Raw genomic sequence first — 18,739 nt, 5'->3', positions numbered from 1 at the left:
TCAGGCTGCGTTGTATCCGCCCAGACCGCGCAAGCATGGCAGCACTGCGATGTTTTCGTTCAGTATGCGCCGCACGCAGACAAGCTGTGCCATTTGCGGGCCTCGAAAGGCGGACGTCGCCACTCTATTACCCATGTCGGAAGCTGGTGGGGTTGTGTACACTGGCGAAATGTATGCGGCCCTTCGTGGAAAGCTTCCTCAGAGCCGATGCCGCCTACGCGACCCCCGGCATCGGGTTCATCGGCCCAGTCCGTTCAGCTATTCTGGTGGAAGACCGGAAGTGCTGCGAATTGCCGATCTTCGTTTCAAGAACGCGGAGAATAGCATGCCTTTACACGGTTCGGGCGCATTTCGTCCGCTGACGATCGAGAGAAGTTCGGAACTCATGCAGTCTACAAATGACACGTTGTTTGTAAAGAATATATGGCGCACGGGTCCCATATGTTCTTGCGAAGCGCAGTCAGCGATCCGTAATCCAGCGGTACATCAGCTCGCAGCTGCCAAACCTGAGCCAGGGATCAAACTCAGTTATCTGAAACGGTCTTTGACTTTCTGTGGACTGTACCAAAACGTCCCGAAAAAGGAAAATTGAGTGATCGCCATTCAGTGCGTGAGGCCACAGCTTTTTTGTGTGAAACGGTTGGCGACTTTGTTTCGGTGCCGTTGTCGTTTAGTGGCGGCTATCAGGAGTGTGAATACTTCGTAGGCAACGCAACCGTTGCTGTAAGCAGTTCTGTAACCAGGCATAACCGCATCGTCGAGGCGCCCTATTACGGATGGGGATGGCTGACACACAGGGATCCAAGTGGTACCCAAGTGGGATCCAAGTGGGATCTAAATGGGATTCAAGAGGTATCCGAGTGGGATCCGAGTGGAATCCGAGTGGGATCCAAGTGGGATCCAAGCGGAATTCAAATGGGATCCAAGAGGTATCCCAGTGGGATCCAAATGGCATCCAAGTGAATGTACATCAGGTAGCGCACCAGTTTCCGCGAAGTCGCTCGGGTCTCGTGAAACGGGGCCACACGGGTGTGCCGTGCGGTGTGACAGATGCGTAAAACGGGTGCAAAGTTTGAGAACTCCACACGACATGTGCCGAACTCTACAAACTACCGGACTTACGGAAGTTTACGTGACTTGAGAAATCCGCACGACCGGTGCCGAAGCCAGAGCACTAGCTGACCTGCGCTCTCTCCGATGCCACAAACCTCCGGATTAAAAGCCGTCAATCTGCCGAAAACCGGTTTTGATCCGCATACCTATATAATGTGATTTCTCCTCATCTGTGTGACAACTCCCGTTTCTCCGCGTTTTCCTTCCTTGAGTCGCAATATTTCGCCAGATGCGTTTTAAATGGGCTCTGCGTGAGGCGATCGTCACGTTCTGTGCATTCCAAGATGGCGTCACTTCAAACCATAGCGTTACGGCGAAGCCCGTTAAATAAGAAAATACTAGATTGACAATATTTACATCCCTTTCCATCTATAAGGCTCAAAACACAATCTATTTATAGGGTTAATTTCCGACTTGCTCCACTACAAATACTTGCGAAAAGCGTTTTAGTGGGTTGTGATTACTCACTGCATATATGCCGTTTTGATGCAAGGACAAAACGCAGCATGACGCGACGCGCATTACATGTGAAACGAAGATGACAGCCACCAAGACTTGTCGCCATTACGCTGTCGCCATTACGCTGTAAAGCGAATATTTTTGGGTCGATATTAAGCCACGTGAACAGGGCGTATACAAGGTCAAATATATTTGTTTTCAATTTAGGTCACAACAATTTGTATCTGAGATCGGTTTTGGAACCGGCATCTATTTATCGGGGCCGGACCACTGACGGATCAGCTACCGCCTCACCCACGGTTCGGACCATTTTGAGGTATGTTTTTTAGCTGTGTTCAATCACCGTTATCCAGCAATCACCAACAATTCACAGAAAAAACAATCATCGTTATCCAACAGCTGGTTGAAGGTTCTCATCTGCTCTGATTTCTAAGATGTGGCATCGATCCCCAAAAACGTTGCAAATGGGATGAATCTGTGATGAACACTGCTCGCGGCCAAGGTAGCATACACACTATGGAGTACCGATCCGAAGCAACGACACAAACCCTTTCGGATCACATTGGCCAGCAGACGTTTTCAGATGGTCATTTGGAGCATAATCAGCTTGCGGAAAATCATATCAATTTAAGAAGTTTTCAGTCACAAATTTTAACGCATCATATTCTGTATACGACTTGTGTTCCGAAATTATGGTAGTATGTCTTCTGACTTGGTCATCTTACCTCTTGTTTTCATTGTCGTTGACCAGCTGCCATTTGCCGGATAGCCAATTCGGAAACAATTCGCGAACAGAAAATAACATTATTTTAATAACGTTGCAATCGCAAAAATAAATGCACAGAGAAGGCAGCATGACGACCTTTGCAATAAGTGGGTTTGAAATTGTGGCATCTATGCCAGTTGACGTTTTGCTGACAATCAAGGCAAATTTGTTGACAGTTGACGTTTTTTTTTTACACATTTTGGCCACGGCTCCCTCTTGGGCATCCCGAAATGGATGACCAAACAACCACCTAGTCCGGCATGGCGTCTGGTGCAAGCTGCCGGCACCTCTCAGGCTAGCGGTAATGCTGGCCAGTGACCCGCAACAACCCATGCGTTAACCTCACCGCGCCACGCCTCCCCGCCCCAGCATACCTTCCCATGCATAACGAATTGCACGTGCGCCGCGGAGGCCGGTCGGCCACCTCCTCGAGGCCTGACCAGTTTGCGCTTCCCACGCTTCCCGTGCGCTTCCCACGCTTCCCAAGCGCTTCCCACGCAGCGGCGCCTGCCACTGGTGGGAGCTCATCCGAGCTCCCTCGTGCCGATGTCTGATAACCCCGCGTCGGTCATCCGTTCGGGCCCACGCTGGGCGCCGGGGCTGTCTGGTGGCGGGCCGCCTCGTGCATTAGTTATCGGTGCGGCGGTGAACTCGTGGGCCTGAGGCCGAGGCTCTGACCACTCCCGCCGTGGCGTGGGCGGATTGTCTAGGAATGTCGGCAAGGTGTGGGAATTACGTCGTAAAGTCGTCCGCCCCTCCATCCCTTTTCGACCGCCACGACGCTCAGCGGGCGCGTAACTGTAAATGGGGGGAAATAGATAGCAGGCAGTTCATGAAACTAGTGGGGAATGGGTCAGGCGCCGGGCTGGCTGGCATCGCGTGTGCATTAGCGGTGATGTGAAGGGCAGACGGTATGACCACCCGCCCGGGCACCCCAGCTCCAGTTGGTGATGGTGTGGGAGACTAGGTGGGCAGGATGAACCGTCCACGGCTCAGTCTCACTCCTCCCACCCCGCCTTCCGAAGGAAGCAGACCGTCGGCCCACACAGGCTTTGGCGGCTGCACCTGTCGCATCATTACGGAGTCCAGAGGGAGCTCTGACCCGAGGCGAGGCGAGCTTGGTGACGGCGCACCGACCGCACTGCGGGGGCGGCTTCCTCCGGGGCTCATCCGTTGCTAGCGGCGCGGGCGGTGATGGTGCTCCCCCGTGCCGTTGTGAATGGAACATCCCCGTCGGGGTCCAGAGTCTAGAGTCCCAAGTCGGAGTCCAGACCCTGTACACCGGCGGAGTGCCGCCGTCTCATGGCCGCCCCCGGCTCGCGCGCGGGCCACGGCAGTTCTGTCGCCCCGGAACGAACACGGCTCCCGGGCTTGAGGGCGTGACGCACCCACGCGTCCGTCTCATTACCCAGATTTACAGAATAGAAGCTTCTCTAGCTGTAGCGTTATTGCGGAGTGATCCCACTAGTCGGTGGTTAAGGCCGCTGTTAGTTTCAGCCCAATGGGCCACTTTTTCAGTTGAGCGGCCGGTGGGAGGCACCTGCAAGTAGCACGTGCGCAACTTTGACATTCTCAAACCGGATGGTCCAGAATGTCAATAGCCTGCGGGGCTTTGGGTCACAGTCCAATGCACTTTAAAAGCACTTCTTTTACCAGCGCTCCGAAAGAGCCCATCCGACTTCAGCCAACGTGACGTCATAAGTATGGCCGCCAAATCGTGACATGGCGGTGACAGTGAGCTGAACAATATTCGAGAGAAATTTGGTGACACTGCAGCACCTCAAGTTACGCTACCCTCTCAAAAGAAACACACAGCTCTGATGTGGTGGAAACGGATGGGCGTACAACAGCAAAATAAATATCTATTTGTCATATTTTTCAGACCATTTTTAACAGTCTGAAGTACATTCCCGGGGATGAGTATGCTAGGCCTCTGGACCAGGATATATTGTTATGCATTCGTTCAGCGTGCTATGTTTCGCTCGGCTCACATTGACTTACCGTTGCATCACCTCACAGTGACGCATCAAGCTGCGTCATTGTTGCTGATGTCACGTGACAGTTGATTTATCAGTGCATAAGGGCGACAACGGTCACGTGACTGTTGATTTATCAGTGCACAATGGCGACGACGGTCACGTGACTGTTGATTTATCAGTGCACAAAGGCGACAACGGTCACGTGACTGTTGATTTGTGATGAAGCTGTTGTGACAGAGCGCTCAGTTAAGTCGTGGCTGCAACTCGCAACTGTGCGGGTCCCATGGGTTTGCAGCCACTTATTTAGTGAACGGATGCCTCATGGCATGATGATGATGATGTGTGAGAGATAACATGTAGAAACACACTCATTACATGACCACCAACAGAGATGCCACTGTCTGAACCCGGATTTCCGTCAGTTCGATGCAAAAGAGATCTGTTCAAAAAATGTTTTTATGCTGATGAATGCCTGCATTTCAAGCGCGTGTAATACTGATAATAAAGATAAAGGTATTATAATGATGATATTGATAGCAAATCCACGGCGCCAGCAGCTCAGAAGCCCGTCGAATTTCAGTGGCCCGGTATTCCCGTTTTACTCATATGCATTGGGGGGGGGGGAAAGGGGGGGAGGGGTTTAGAGGAACATTGAGTTGGCTCAAATCAGCATTTTGGGTATTCCTGTTGTGTGGTTTAGGGGGACTGAGCCCCCTACCCCACCCGCCGAAACTATGCAAAGTGATATCCCTGATAGTGATAGTGATGTATGATATCACAAAGTGATACCCCTGACAAGGGAGATGAGACGCTACTAAGCTGAATGGACCTAGATTCTCATTCGGAGCCGTACTCTGTCATCTGGTCTCCCTAGTTATTCGTGTTAATGAAATGACTGGGGTCATACGCCCGATAGAGCTAAACTAGGAGATGAAGCTTTCGTTACCACATAATGAATAAGCAGCCGTAAAAAATGTCATGCGGGAAAGTGTGTGAGCACCGTACATGAACATGTGTGATTGTCAGAGCTGCGTATTCGAATAAATGCTGTAGAATCAATTTTCGTTGGCGTACATATAGGACAGGAACGTTTCGCATGCCACGGAATGTGCACAGGCCGTCTCAGAAATGTGATGCGAGTAGTTCAGTGCACTGTTTTGCGCAAAGCAAGCAACATTTCTGCAAACATCTGCGAACACGGTATTTCCCAAAGCGTAAGAAACACTCCTATGAAGGAAATGTGAAAGTAGATGGCATGAAACATTTAAAGTATATGTATATGTATTTATACACACACATATATATATATATATATATATATATATATATATATATATATATATATATATATATATATATACGTACATATACATATATACACCTATTTACACTCATATATGCGCATCTCTTGTGTAGATATGCATGTCGATATCTACACACGAGATGAGTGATGTAAAGACATGCTACGGAAATTTAAGATACGGATATATATGGTAACAAAGTTATACAATACAAAGTTGTTCAGTGCGTTAGCGAGGAACGTTATTCACATAGATAAGCCAGCAGTATTAACCTTAGTTCTCGGAGAAAAACCAGGAAAATGGAGATAAAGTTGGGTTGATATTTGGACAACGCGCCTCTATCGAAACAATAGCAGAAGTGCTATTGTTTCGATAAAGCTTCTGCTATTGTTTCAATGATGGCATGTTGCCGAAATATTAACCCAACCATACCTCCATTCTCCTGGGTTTTCTCCGAGGAATATGGCTAATACTATTGTCTTATACAATACGAAGGCTTTGGTGCTAAGTTTTATTAAAGTGATGAGATATGAAGAGCGTATGCGACAGATTTGCGCCTGGACATTTCGTTCTTTCACAACTTCAATTTTTTCCGAAATTGTTTTTGTTGCGTTCAACGTATATTTCCGGAAAATTACAAACATTTGTCTGGCATTTAATTTAGACTCGTCTTAATGGGTTCAGTAACATGCTATAACCAATGACTTCAGTTGGATTAAGAATATTAAGATGGTTTTATGGGATCACTTTTAGATATGTTCATCTCGTCTCATTTTGATTCATACAACCATGTCGTTGTTGGAATGAAGAATGATTGCGCTATAAAAACATGCCTAATAATGATTCGTAAATAGCCAAAGCAGGTTTCTGGGACAGTACCCATCTCTCGCCGCCATTGTCCATCGTACAGACGCTGGAGTCGTGATCCAGTGACACCGGATACGACACGACAGTGACACCGGACACGAATCCCGCCGCGTGTGCATTGTTAGACCTGACACGACTGAAGAGGCCCCCTGGCAACTGGCCGATGCCGCGCCAGCAGCCTTACACGACAGTCATCCTCGCCCTTCGCGTCAGGTGGGGCCTCGTGGTGGAGGCATTTTATCATGAAATTTTGCTGCAACTGGTTATAAACCACAGCTGATGAACAATTTTACAGGAGCGTCGCTAAAAAGCCAACATACAAGTGACACAAAACGATAATTCGATGACACAATGCCTTGGTACGAAAATATCACTTAAATACCAGTCTCAAAAGTTCACCTCAACACTAGTGTAAAAACCCCAATGGAAAATATTTGCCGGCCAGGAACCGCTCATTTGATTGGTGGATTCAGAACGCACGTGACAGGTGTGAGTATCTGGCTCTTGTGGTCTTGGAGCAGCGTCATTCCTGCACACCGTCCGGGGTATATCCATTGGAAGAAAAATATTGTGGCGCTGCGGCCTGAGGCGTATTCGGAACATTCCATTTCTTCTCCATTGCTCACCAATTTGACAATGCTGAAACGTGAATGTGGGAAATTGAGCCGAAACAACGTGGTTGGACTTCAGACCAAGATAATTCATGGACTCGAAAGGGATTGCTGCCAATTGTATGCAGCTGCGTGTGAATCGGTGCAATCTCGTCACTGAATTCATGACCGTGCACCTGCATGCATAAGTCAACTTATGCAATATGCGCACTGTAGTGCTGTTGGTGGTAGATCAGAAATGTAGGCCTCCCACACTCCAATGTCTGGGTCGGTTATCTCAAAAGCTAGTTAAACATTTACGTTGACGTGCAGGGACTGTCAGCTCCTGACGAATCCTCTGGGTCTTATCAATAGTTTGCTATTTGTTTGCATTACGAGACACCTTGCAAAATGTGATGTCTTCCTTCCTGGTTAAAGGAATGCTCGGACGCGGAAGTCTGGTAGCATTACCACGCAACAGTTGTTTCGCGGGCATCATAATGTTTATGTGCATATTCGTGCCAAATATCATGCACTTATGAAGTAATGTGATGCCGCTGAATTAAAGGACGAGCGGTCTTTTCAAGCTTCTTTTCAAGCAGTCTTTTAAACCTTAATTAAGTTGTTCATGTTCTGAATGGAATACCACATGGTGGCCCATGACAGAGATTGGGCGCACATGCGGACTGCCAGCTGCGGGTACCTACCAGCGTAAGACATGCTGAGTGCAGGCGAGCTTTAAATGAAGCGAATAAGAACAAAGCTAAATGTCAGGAACGCCCAGATAAACTATTGTTACCACATTATCAACTATATTACCTAACGCGCAATAATTCCCTACACTGCCATTGACGTATGACGGAGCATTTTGAATTTCAACACAGCATGAGGGGAAGATGCTGGAAATACTTGCTTCCTTTCTATGCAGCCCTGCGGGCAACTCAAAACAGTATGCCATGATAAATGACAAATCGCTAATCGCTTACTAAATCGTATTAGATCACCGGAGCGTGAGAAACCAGCAGCGTTAAACATCGCTTCCCTAGATCTTCAAACCTAAGCATGTTGATTTCCACGTCACGACACTTATAACGAAATAGTCTAGACGGATGGTAACCTAACCACAATTCCTTGTTCCATGACAACAAGCCCGCGATTCCTGCCATACCTTTACGCAACGCAACACCCTTTACGACCAGGGCTTTCACTGGCAGGAAAAATACTTGTTTTTACTTTGTGCTGGCGCCCGTTTTTGCTGAGCGTTCCACGTCTCCCGGCATTCTCACCTGCAGCCCGGTTGTGTTTGTCGCTCGTAGCTCGAGGGCAGCCGCGGCAGCACACCACGTGACTAGCACGCACGAAACGCACCAGTTCATTGCCGCGGCTGTTCCCGGCACGTGACTTGTGTTCGCGGCCGCCGCTAGCCGCTCTCTGCGTCCATTGGCGGCGAGGTATCCCGTAGTCGCCGTCCGGTCGCGCCGCCGCCCGGTCAGCTGATCGCGGCTTGGGGTTATGGACAGCTACTGCCAACGCCACTAGACTGGTGCGGCGGCGGCGGTGGCGCGCGCGACGTGCAATGCAGGGTCTCTGCTAGTCAGCTGACTGCCGCAGGTGCAAGGGCTTCAGCGGGGGTGGGGATAGTTGAGTGGGATTGTCCGTGCTGGTATCCGCTTCCTCTGCCCCTCCTCCCCCTCAGGAGATAGATAGACGCTTGACCCGTTATGAAGCGCTGTCGCCAAACCAATGCAGAGATAGATAGATGCAGTGCTGTCGTCGGCTGTGTTGACCTACCTGCCGTAGCATCGCATTGTGCCATGGGCGGCGCACCGACAGCGCAGACTCGGTCACGACAGTTTGTGGTGGGCCGGCAGCGTCAGCGGCGCAGAACTGATCATGCCAGTCCGCCGCCCTCGAACGAAACCTGTCCACCCGGCTCTCGAGGTACCGACGAGAGCAAAACGCTGGTGGTCTGGCTTATGACGTGTGTGTGGTCACATGGCCAACATGGAATTTCAAGTGTTGGAGGTGTGTTAGCGTGAAATGCAAGCCACTTCATCATTGACCTTAATCAACTGCATCGATGATAAAACCTGTCGGCGAGGTTTCGGGAATAAATGCACGTATCTGCTATCGCGGCGCTCCTTAATAGATCGCCGTGTTGGCACGGGTCCCTGGCCGGCACCCCACAGATTTCTTGCATGCGTTTCTTAATGGATAGGTCCGCCCTAGAGGTGCCGTTTCTGGGAATTCTGGTCCAAAGTCCAATCCAATGTCCAGGGATGTTCCAGCTGTCTGTCCGTCCACAAATTGTCCTAAAAATCAGATTATTCATCTTTTTTCAGATCTAATACCTACTTCCTAGAATCAATAAGCCCCAGAGCTACTAGTGTCATCGCATCCCCCACTCGAATCGCGTGAAAAGAGAGAAAAAGATCGTTGGTAAGGAATGTATACATCTGCATTAATTAAGTTCCGTTGCACGCTAATTCCCGAAACGACAGAACGATGTCGGCTTCGCAAAACATGGGACGATTTCTGCCCGTGTCCGTCCAGTTTCCATACCGGACTTGGGAAATTTCTGGAATTTCAAGAATCTGGAATGCAATCGGCATGTCTAGGCCGCTCAGTGCCGATACAACAAACATCAAATGCGCCAATTCTAGCACTGCCAAGCCAGATGTCGGTCAAACACGTGGTGGCCAAACTCTCAAACACAAACTCATCGTGGCCGGTCAAGCACGTGGCCAAATATAAACACGTTAATCACGCCTGGCCGGTCTCGTCGCATTCACAGAGACTTCTCGAGCGCGTGGGACCAGCGCGCTCCCAGCAGTGCCGTGAATGCAGAACTGCCTGTGCACCTAGCACTTCTTGCGAGCCTGCATTTTAAAAAGATCAATGCAGGAGCGTAAGTCAGTTTTGCAGTGAGGAGGAGGCCCACTTAAAATTGTTGTCGCAAACCTGCGTTCGATGTATGTTTTCGGAACTGAGCAGCGTCATTTCGCAAAGTCCTTTAAAACCTCTAGAACCTAGCAGCACTCCCTTGAAAAGGAGTGCTGCTAATTGTTAACTGTTGCCAACTACGAACTGTCTAACTCTTTTTGGCAGAGGCATCAAAAACAGTTTGCACACAACTTCTCTCGGAATGACAGCCATGAGCAGAAACTCACACTCAGTTGGCGCGTGCACCTCGCTTGGAACGATTCAGCTTTAGCGCCCAGTTTTCAGCGCCACCAGCGCCGTGGTTACTGAGCTTCTGTTTGAGTCATCACACAGCAGCGTATCAAATTCATTGCAATGACCATCATCGCAATTTTTCATACTTACAGCATGCTTTACCTGCTGTCGGGCACGTGATTTCATTGGCCACGCGTGCTTTACCTTTGGAGCCGCATACCTGAGTCATGGAAACTGCTAACAATCCGCTCTGTTTACAAGTCCTCGGGCTCACCTGGTGATCCGCTTAGCCTCAGGCCTATTTCGATTGTTCCTTTCCTTGCCAAGATTATTGGATGCGTCGTCTATTAGCAAATGTTCTCTTACCTCCCCACTAATCACCTATTCTGTAACGTTCAGCACGGATCTAGTCGGCGGCGCTCGACTGAGACCGCACTAATAGGCGTGATGGATCACATTCTTAAATCTGCAGATTTGTCTATGCAACGGAGGCGAAATAAATAGAGACGCCATTAACTCTGCTCGAATTACGCAAGAGTTTTGATGTAGTGGAAATCTCACTGCAAACACCCGTCCGTCTTATCCCATGTCTCGCTTCATCATGGATCCTTGCGACAACCCGCTTGCCCGGAGCAGACTGCATGCGTCAGCCACGAGTGGGCCGAGAGCCTCGTGGGAAGGAGGACCCCGGCCGGGCACTCAGCGCGTGTGCGCGGGCTTAAGCTCTACGGCTGGCCCCCAGGCGCATGTAAGTCTGCCCCACCGTTAACCATTTTCCTTCATCCCATAGCCCTGAAATGATCATTTCTGGCCGAAAGGCCTTTAGTTCAAACAACCACCCGATCATTGCAAAGTGAGCTATCCACGGTGTCTCCAAGGACTGCTTCGAAAGCTTCATCCGGGACCGCTTCCAGCAACGCACCTCACCACATCGGAGAACGGTTCACTGATCTCCCATGGACGATCCTACCGAGGTGTACGGAAAATACCGAGGTGTACCGTACCGAGGTATGGTACACCTCCGAGGTACACCTCCGAGTATCCGTACCGAGGTGTACGGAAAATGTGTCCCGCCCTGGGACCGCTTATGTACACCACTCTGTGTACACCACGCTTATGTACACCACTCTGCGAACGACGTGAGTCCGCACGTGGAGAATGAGCCTGTACGTGGAGAGTGGCGGCATCAGCGCCCAATACCCAGACCACACCCAGGCTTTGGTGTCTGGCCGTAAATCTGACCCGGCGTCGTTTGCCTACCAAGTGGAATGTGCTCTCTCAACCTTGTTGTGGCTAATTCAGTCAGAACCTGATGAAAGTGAACAATGACGAGAAAAAAGCTGTAATTGGCACTGGTGAAGCGCAACGCGCCCTTCTCCGCGCTACGCTCTGTTTCGGCGGCCCCCGCACTGTAAAGGCTGACAAAAACCTGGGAGCAGTGCTCGACACACAGCATTTTTTGAGCCGAATGAAGACGAGACCATGCATCGGGGCAACGGTTCGCTCATCGCATTGTTCGGCGCTAAGCACTAAGCGAGCAGTCCGCCAGTAGATGTTTTGCCCACTGTCATGAATGGTCTTGTTCTTCCCATTAGCGCCCTGAAATTTGTTTTTACTTGGGTGGTTAGGACGATGCCATTCTTTACAAGGAAGTGGAAAAATTATATTGGACAGATTATATATTTTTATTGTCAACTCGCTTAATGCTACAAAAATGGGTTGGAGCGTACAAATTTGGCTGCTTACCAATTGTTTCTACTCCTCCCTCTTTTTCAGGCTGTGATCGCTATCCTATTGGTCTGACATCCTGCACAAGTACAAGTATTTCCTAATTCCAGACTTGATCATCATCCACTGTACACTGAAGACCATGTTTGAAAGGCGTGGTAGTTACTCGTGACCGTTAGCAACGTTCGTTTGATTTGAATCGGTGGACAACACACCTCAGGTGCCAGGTGATCTTTGGAAACATCTCCCAACCTAGCTGTAAAGTGTACAGCTAGGCTGAGAATATGCCGACAAAAACACGTTGCCACGATCTCAGCTTAGCAGACGCTTAAGGCACCATTTTTTCACATCATGGCATGGAGTTAAAACGACCTGGGCCAGCTACGTTTTCTTACTCAAAATACGTAAAGCGAACACGATGCATCCAATGGCCGCTTCTGAACCCCCTCCCCTCCCCCCCCCACCGACAAAAATCCTGAACTCATGGACATATGTCCAATTTTGCGTACCACGTTTACCAAAGCACTTCCCCAACGGATGTACCGCAAAGTGGCACTAGTCTGTCATTTAGCCCGCGTTGAGATCAGAACTGCCGAATTACTGCTTCTAAGCAAACTCCAAAAGGGCACACTAAATGAATTGGAGACTTGTCATCACCTCCCGTGCAATACAAATACTACTTAATTTTGGGAAGTACTTCCTATCAACGGTAAGCAGTGATGTGAAAGCACTACGCGAGCCATCAGTGTCAGCAGGTTATTGTCGGAGGCCAGCAGTCTGTCAACATCTGGTCTGTTTCGGCGCGTTATTGGAACTGCGCCACCGTCTTTGGGTATATCCGTCATTGCTTGACGGACAGCAGTATACTTGTGGCACGAATAATAACTAGATAATAACTGTCGCCCTGATTTGTCGTTTTTTACGATATTACGGGCTGACAGGGGGGGGGGGGGGGGCATGGACCCCCGTCATTCCCAAAACTTAAAAAAGGTAGGACCTCGCCGACAAATGCAGTGATTTGTTCTATACGAGATTTTGCGATTCGTTAAAGTTTGTGCCCCCTAGGTGAAACATCAGTCCAATAAGACCAGGTGGAAGTTAAACATTCATGTTCTATGTACTACGGTTAGGTATCACACTTATGAGATCACCCTAATAAGCTTGACATTTCAATAAAAGGCTTATACAGTAGACAGACAGAATGGATTGGCAATTCTGCTGTCGAAATCAGCGAAATGATCGTTGGTTTTGGACACACATATAAATTGTAGGTGATATCTTGTGATGTGTTTTTAGTTGACCTGGGTGCATATAATAGTAAGACAGCATACTAATGTGAACTGTGCCGTCTCCCCTCCCCTTCCCTCCACTACCTTCCTTCCCTATATAGCGGTAACAAAGATACAGATTGATGAACACATCCAGAACCATGACTGTAGTCACTGGGGAATGATATGTCCCCCCCCCCTTGCAGGAAATTGTATTTTGCTCGCCTGAGGAATAGACGTATTCTGTAGCTTTCCCGCTGAATTGCTTTTTCCTGTCACGTTCATACCCTTCAGATCACATTTGATCATTCCAATCCTGTCTCCCTCCCCGTCCCGTCCCCACATCGCACAGACGTGATTACGCCTATGCCTGGGGCCACACAAAATGATGTAAAAGCGTTACTTATGGTTACAGTGATTATCCAATATCTACTGAAAGGTGCCTTTAGTTTGGCATTAACAGACACATAGGTAAAATTCAGCTACGACATTACAAAACTTTCCGGCTTCCACAACAGGCCCTCAATTTTGCTGCTACAGAGATGCCGGTTGCGACGAGAAACACAGCAACGTAAACGTCCATTGCATGGAGTGCACCTGGGTACGTGCCGCCTCCACACGCTGCTACTTCGCATCAGGCCATGGATCAGTGAATAAGTTTAGACACAAACACAAGCATGAATCTGCGTCCCCTCCCCAGCTGCCCTCATGACCAGCCATGGTCCTTGTGGTAAGAGGTGATGTAGTTTGTGACGCAAAACTTTTCGGAATCGGCAGACTCGGATTCCAAAATTGGGATGTCGAATTCCAACGGTGCACTACCTAAGGGTCAATAAATTATGGCTCCTTGGATGGAACCCGGATACTTTGGATTCCAAATGTCGTGCAAGCATGTCGCAGCCTCAAATTCGATTCCTATGTGATAAATGATAGTGCAAACACTCAAATTTGAAATGGCTTTCGGCATCAGTTGAAAAGGGCTTGTTTACTTTTTGGGTGTTCTTGCAAGACATGCCTGAAGATGAAAATAAAGTGGTCATAAATTGCCACCAAACTAGGTTTAAATCACGAATGTAATCATTTCCATGCTTATGTAGGCACATGGAGGGCTGCAATTTGTGACAGAAATAACAGAGATTAATTGTTTTTTTAGATCAGCCCTGGCTGAACCGCTGACACCGATTTTAAAAACATAAAACATATTACATTATTGAGCCATTTCACGACGGTGAAAAGGGAAAAAGTGCCTGGAATGTGAGAACAAGACATCACACTTTTCGACAGCAGTATGCAAAACACAAGTCATGTTTTCAAAATGGGGAAACCCTAAGGTGAGTTTGGGTGGGCTTTTTGGCGTCAGTTTACCCCTTATCATTTTGGAGTCCTCCATATCTTCGGTAATCTGATAACAATGTGGAGGTATAATTTTGCCAGTGGTACAGGTGGTAAGCACTGAGGACAAATACAGACTGATGGTATGAAGGCAAATGCAGCATTATTTCCATATCGAGGGAGGCCGAGAGGTGGGTAGGTGCAGCACGAATGCCAGAGTTTTCATCGCTGTCACATTTGTTGCTTGTGCTTTGATGCCTACTCCGTGCAGGTATATGGCTAATTGTTATCTGACTAAGAATCCAGTGAAAGCCCTGAAGGAAAGCATCGAAAGCCTGAAGTCAGGTTAAAAAACAACGTGGTTGGGTGCAGATTTCCACCCAGATTTCTGTCTATCAAGACACTGCTTTTCTTTGTACGGTATTGAATTTCCGTCTATGGCAGCGCATCAATACATTCCACCCACCGTACCCGTGAGGTATCAGATTTTGTGCTTGCGCAATATCTGGCCGACAGAAATATGATCACATCAGTGGCGTGCTTTCGCAGCTAAGCCAACTTTTCGCCCACAACATCTGTTCCTATCGCTGCGTTTGCTTGCAGCGGCAAGCTCTGACCACTAAGAAACCAGTCGCCAACGCCCATCCAACAACGCCCACTACTCGAATGCATCAAAAGGGTGCACGCATCCGTGAACAGGATCTGTCAACGTCACCGGCCATTAGGACTGGGACAGTTAGGCGCATGTTCGTGTGCGGGCCCGCCTTTGCTTTCAACTCACTGTCAACAGCCGCGCACGAAATTCGGAGAAATGTTTACAGCAAAAGAAGACGCAAACGTGGGTGGCTTGCATTGATGATGGGAGCGATAAGAAGAGCGCGTCAGGTTTTGATGGGGCTTTGGTCTGCGTGAATGGGATATGTGATATCTTCGTCCAGCGGTTCAGCTCAGCTCGGTCAGAGAGAGACGTGTAGCGACACGGATATCTGTATTGGACCGAGTCCAGTGGCATCCTGCCCCTGCTATCCCAGGCGGGCACCACATTACATTTAGTTCGGGTGAACAACCACTCATAAATCAGCTTGCACTGGGCTAGCACACACGCACCTATCACGCGTCCCGTAGTGTCCGCCACGGAACGGTGGTCAGCGCCCGCGGTGGTAGGTCACATTCCACCGCGCGGTCGAGGCCGCGCCGCGACACGGCAGGGATGGCATGGTCTGCCGCAGGGCCGGCTGGACGTGCTTACAACAGGATGTATGTTTGCTGCTCCCAGGTTTGCGACATGAATGGGATGTATTTTTGTTGTACCCGGCTTTGCCGTAGAATGAATGACAGCTGAGTGTGTGGCATGCTCTCTTCATCAATGTTCGTCGTCTTTTCTCGACTGGTCTGCATCCAGAAAAGCCATGCAAATGGATGGCACATAAAGCAGTACTCACATACTATTCAGTATGATTATTTACAATGCATTGAGCAATAGGCACCGCACTGGTGTTTTGCGCCGCGGCGGCATGTGAGGGGATGTGAGGTCGAACAGGCGATGAAATTCACGCTCATAGCAGCAATACGTTTTTGCAAGGCCTCATATTCTCGATGTAATTAATTGTGTCAAATGTTGGTCGTGATGAATGTCGAAGAACTTGAGCTGGCCAAAAGCGCAGCATATGCGTATTTGGTTGAGAGTTTGGATACCAGCTGGAATATTTTCAAAAATATAACTCGTGCACATATCCCCCTCGTCGGTCCACCCCTCCCCCCCCCCCACACACACGCGCACACCTTTAGAACATCGGCTAATATATGGGCCTGCCGCGTGCAGAAAAACAAGTTGATTAAAGAGTTCGGCATTTTTCACCGTTTTCCCGCTGGAAGAACTATGTTAACATTTCGATGGCGCAAATAAATGTGGCTGCTTTGTGTCATTGGGGCTTTACGACGCACCCAGCTGCTGAGGCTATATAGCGTCGCCTGCCTCTCACCCTGGCAGGAAGGGCGGGTGCCGTGGGGAATCGAACCCCGTACCTCTGGTTTCCCCAGACGCGCAGTGGTTAACGCAAACGCATTAACCACTATACTGCCGGCACCCCAATATGGCTGCTTTACGAATAGGTGAAAAGGAAACAACGTGGTCACATGCGCTTCATATTATGCTTTGCCGGCACAGAATACACTAGCCACATAACGGATAACATACGCTACGCACCTCTACGTACATGCATGGGATATGCAAGCTTTTACAATGGGGCACCAGCTCCAGTTTGTTCACAAAAAACAGGCTCCATAAAAGACCGCACGTAGCTGTTGTTTGGCATAATCGCAACTTGGTCTGGAGCGACCAAACTTGATACAAGGTCGAAGTACCCACTCACTGTATCCAAAGAACTACTTGGTTACTAAACTTTCAGGACATGCTTTCGAACTATCTTTAGCACTCATGACAAACAATATTTTGAAGAGCATGGTGACCAGTTGAGCAGGGTGCCTGGGACGCGAGTTGTTGGCACTGATGGAATAATTTGTTACACGCTTGTCCTCAATAGCGGTGTTACTGTTTACACTGTTAACACACGGTTACCAACAGGGCCTTCAAAGGGTATAGCATTTATGTTACCTATTTGGAACAGCTTCCCTTCCCCATGAATCAACGAGTGAAGCCATTTTCAAAACGTCATGATCTGTTGACCGAGCAGGATGTCTGAACGTGTCACGTATGAGCAGTTCATGCGTCCTTCCGGACATCACCTTTGTCCACACTCAAACCGCAACGCTTGCGTGGCACGGACTTAATCTTGGAATGTTGTTTGTCACAATGAACAACATCGCCCCCCGAGAGCATAACAGCTAACCTTCATACTTTTCCCCAAAACTAGACGATACAAATACAAAGTGCATGGTTTTTGCCCGTCGTAAACTACTGCCACATTCCATGCTGGTTCACACACGATCCAATCAACTTACAACTTACAACTTACAACTTACAACTCAACTTGTAACTTACAGGCCGGGAACGCTCCGGAAACGACACAAACATGTGGAGGCACGACCCGGAGACCGCAGGCGGAGAGGCGTGCGGGAGCGAATCCATTGAACCAGTCGTGAACCGGGGCGCTGCCGGCCGCCGGTGACATCCGAAATCTGTCGTCCGGGTCCGTACACCCTCCCGGCCGAAACACAAACCGGTCGTACGGAACCGTGCACCCTCCCGGCAGAAATACAAACTTAATTGATCTTTTTGGGCTTCTGGTCGCGCCAGTACTGCATTCAAATGCGTGTAGGGCATCGCCAGAGCATGCCTCACATATATAGCGAGGTTATCATGAGGCACGTCGTGTAACCACCTTCTGGCAAGTGCTGAATCATCGTACGCTCGTACGGATCTGTCTCTGTTTGGGTATCTTCTTCTGTATCGTCCAATTTATCGCATGCTAGCTTACGAGCACGAGATATACCGCTCAAAATTGTCAACCTCATGCGAATCTCGTAGGTTGTTCAGTGCATTAGCGAGGAGCATTATTCATATAGATAGGATAGTAGCGTTAGCTTTATTCCTCGGAAGCCTAACTATATCTCCATTCTCCAGTTTTTTTCTCTCTGAGGAATAAGGCTAATACTACTGTTTTATCATGCGAGTTTCTATGGCAACGGCTGCTGTTGACTTCTGGTTATCAAGAAGAACGAAACGAACCAGCGGTATTGACGAGGGGCTTTGGTAGCGGCGTATGGAGTCGGGCCAGGGCATGCCACATATGTTGTTTCCTTGTAATTGCCAGGCAGCACCGTTGGAGGCCAGCACAACATGCTGCACAGCACAGGTAGGCGAATGATACTCGGTGAGGTTGTCCTGCTCGCTTTCGAGAAGCGAGGCGAATCATTTGCTATTCACGCACCTCCAACGCTTGCTGAACCCGAACTGCGCGCTGTCTGAAAGCTCTACTTCGAGTACTCGAAGCCGCGCTATGTGGCTATCGTCATGCCACTTAGCGTCAACCACGGTTATTGGGCGTCAAGTAAGCATTCTCCAAACCGATGCAGCAGATATCATAAGGTGAGCAGGACGGCGCTCAGCCCAGCGTGACAAACAAACCAAAATGGTGCCGTCAACACGTTCGGAACAGGTCCGAGCAACCGGACAACCGTGCAACCGGACAACCGTACA

The 18,739-nt window shown here is 49.0% G+C and overlaps 1 protein-coding gene across 2 annotated transcripts in view; it reads right to left on the bottom strand.

The window, feature by feature from the left end:
* LOC119104913 (transmembrane protease serine 5) overlaps positions 1-8,493 on the bottom strand; it is a 49,998-nt gene extending 41,505 nt beyond the window's left edge. For both annotated transcript variants that reach the window (XM_037228650.1, XM_037228651.1), the window contains exon 1: positions 8,362-8,493. In XM_037228650.1, coding sequence (XP_037084545.1) covers positions 8,362-8,451 — 90 coding nt within the window. In that variant the 5' untranslated portion in view covers positions 8,452-8,493. The remainder of the gene's footprint in view (positions 1-8,361) is intronic.
* Between the last annotated feature and the right edge of the window lie 10,246 nt (positions 8,494-18,739).

The sequence above is a fragment of the Pollicipes pollicipes genome, unplaced genomic scaffold, assembly GCF_011947565.3.
Source record: "Pollicipes pollicipes isolate AB1234 unplaced genomic scaffold, Ppol_2.1 Scaffold_6052;HRSCAF=7182_pilon_pilon_pilon, whole genome shotgun sequence".
Taxonomy (NCBI): Eukaryota; Metazoa; Arthropoda; class Thecostraca; order Pollicipedomorpha; family Pollicipedidae; genus Pollicipes; species Pollicipes pollicipes.
The sequence above is the reverse complement of the archived record's forward strand: the minus strand, read 5'-3'. Positions and strand labels throughout refer to the sequence as shown.